General features: G+C 23.2%; 1 protein-coding gene across 1 annotated transcript; it reads left to right on the forward strand.

Annotated features, from left to right (window-relative positions):
- Positions 1-6: 6 nt before the first annotated feature.
- On the forward strand, positions 7-2122 carry LOC107025419 (reticulon-like protein B21). The gene is made up of 4 exons (XM_015226205.1): positions 7-77; positions 690-755; positions 1612-1734; positions 1820-2122. The coding sequence occupies exons 1-4, from the start codon at positions 8-10 to the stop codon at positions 1966-1968; spliced, it is 408 nt and encodes a 135-aa protein (XP_015081691.1). The 5' UTR covers position 7; the 3' UTR covers positions 1969-2122.

Genomic DNA, 2122 nt, shown 5'->3' on the forward strand with positions numbered 1-2122 from the left:
TCTACAGATGGCAATTCTACTGTTTATTTTTGCAAGATGTGGCAGTTCCATAACTATTTGGAAAATGTCAAAATTGGGTGAGTTTTTCTATTTTATATTTGGGAAGAATTAAAAATAAATAAATAAAAAAGACAATGAACTTTTTAATTATTTTTTTGGGTATTAGCAAAGAGAGTTTTAAGAGGTAATTATTAAACATTGTTCGTCGAAAAATATATAAAGTTAACATTTTAAAAATTTGTGAATTATTTAATGAAATTTCTGATTTCATCGATCCATTTTTTGTAATTCTTCCTACTAATGTTCTTGATTTTTTTCCTACTTCGATATCTTTGTTAATAAGCTTAGATATACAAAATAAAATAAAAATTAAAAATATAACATATTTCATGAAGTGATTTTTTTTAAATAGGTGATTTTATTTAATTAGAGTATTATTGATATTTTGAGCTAATATCTATCGGAAACGATATTTTATACAAAAATAACATTTACTTATATTTTATCTTCTTTTTTTTTTAATTCATTTATGAGATTACATCAATTGTATTTAATTTGTATTATTATTTTTTATTTGGTACATATTTTTTCAGTAAATCAAGCAGAAAGAAATAACTGAAACATTCTATTTTCACCTTTTTTTCACTTAACATAATTGTTGCTGACACTCTATTTTTGTCTGTTTATAGGGTTTTTTGGAGTTTTCATAGTACCTAAAGTTTGTTCTTCTTATTCTGCACAGTTAACTGCCTATGGTAAAATTTATATTCACCATGCTCTTTTTAATTTATTTCTTTTTTTTATATATTTTTCTGATCAATATTTATCTTGAAACTCGATTAAGTTTAGGTATATATTGAAAATTAAATGGTAAAATGGTTTAACACAAAAGTTACTTGTTATAATGGATTAAAAAACATTATGTCACTCTTAATTTCTTTATACGATATTATTTTGCATGTAAATTTATTTTAGGATTTGAATAAATTTAAAATAGTGCCGAAAAGTTTTGCTTTTGGAGATGAAACATTTATCATTAAATTTCATGATTTGAATATAAAACTTCTGATTCAGAATCGAGCGATATTTAATATTTCTATCGCAACTTTTTTTTCTTTCGTATGTATCTCTAAAGACAGTTTTTAAAATGCAGATATAATAGTAGAAATTAAGATTTAATACAAATATTTATTTATAATAATCATAAATTTTTTACCAATTTTCTTTTTTTAATTCTTAGTTGATGAAGTTTGAAATATATTTAATAAATTGTAGTAGACATCTTTGGATGAACTACATAACGTCTATTTTTATGAATTAAATGTCAAGTAGTTGGTTGTGATAAATAGGGTCACGATAATATTATTTTTGTTGCATTAATGAATGCAAATAAATAAATATATTTTTTATTTTCATACTCAAAAGTGGTCCATTTCAATCTTTATATACTATTACCCTCTACATTTTAGTATTCTCAATTCTCATTGAAAATATTTACACTTTAGGTAAGTCAATTTTCATGATTTTGATTTTAATTCGAAAATTTTGATCAATGACGTTGAAATACTTATCACTGTATCGTAATATCGTTTGACGATTTTAATATGAAAGGTACATTTTGGATTAGACGTTTTCGAGATGCTTGGGAAAGTTGTACTCACAAGAAAGCTGTTGCATTTGCAATATTCACAGTTATATGGAATTTATCTTCAATTTCTGCTAGAATTTGGGGAGGTAAATTCACTTTTTTTTTAATTTATCTAGAAAATATTTTTGTTCGTATCAAAATATCGGATTATAATTATTATTTTTTTTGCAGTTTTTATGTTATATGTTGGATTTAGGTATTACCAACAAAAAATGATAAAAGAAGGATGGATAGATGAAGATGAAATTACAAAATCAGAGGATTATTGGCGAGAAAGACAAAAGAGAATTGGGAGAAAAAAGCAAAAGAAAACAATTTAAAAAGGAAAAAAAAAGAGAGTTAATTAATATTTTAAAGATAGAATTACAATCTTAATTTCTTATTATTGTGTATATAGTTGTTTGTCTTAGTAAATAAAATTGTTGGAGTTTTGTGGCTTCTATTGCCTAATAAATCTTTTATAATTCATTTTCA

The sequence above is a fragment of the Solanum pennellii genome, chromosome 7, assembly GCF_001406875.1.
Source record: "Solanum pennellii chromosome 7, SPENNV200".
Classification (NCBI taxonomy): Eukaryota; Viridiplantae; Streptophyta; class Magnoliopsida; order Solanales; family Solanaceae; genus Solanum; species Solanum pennellii.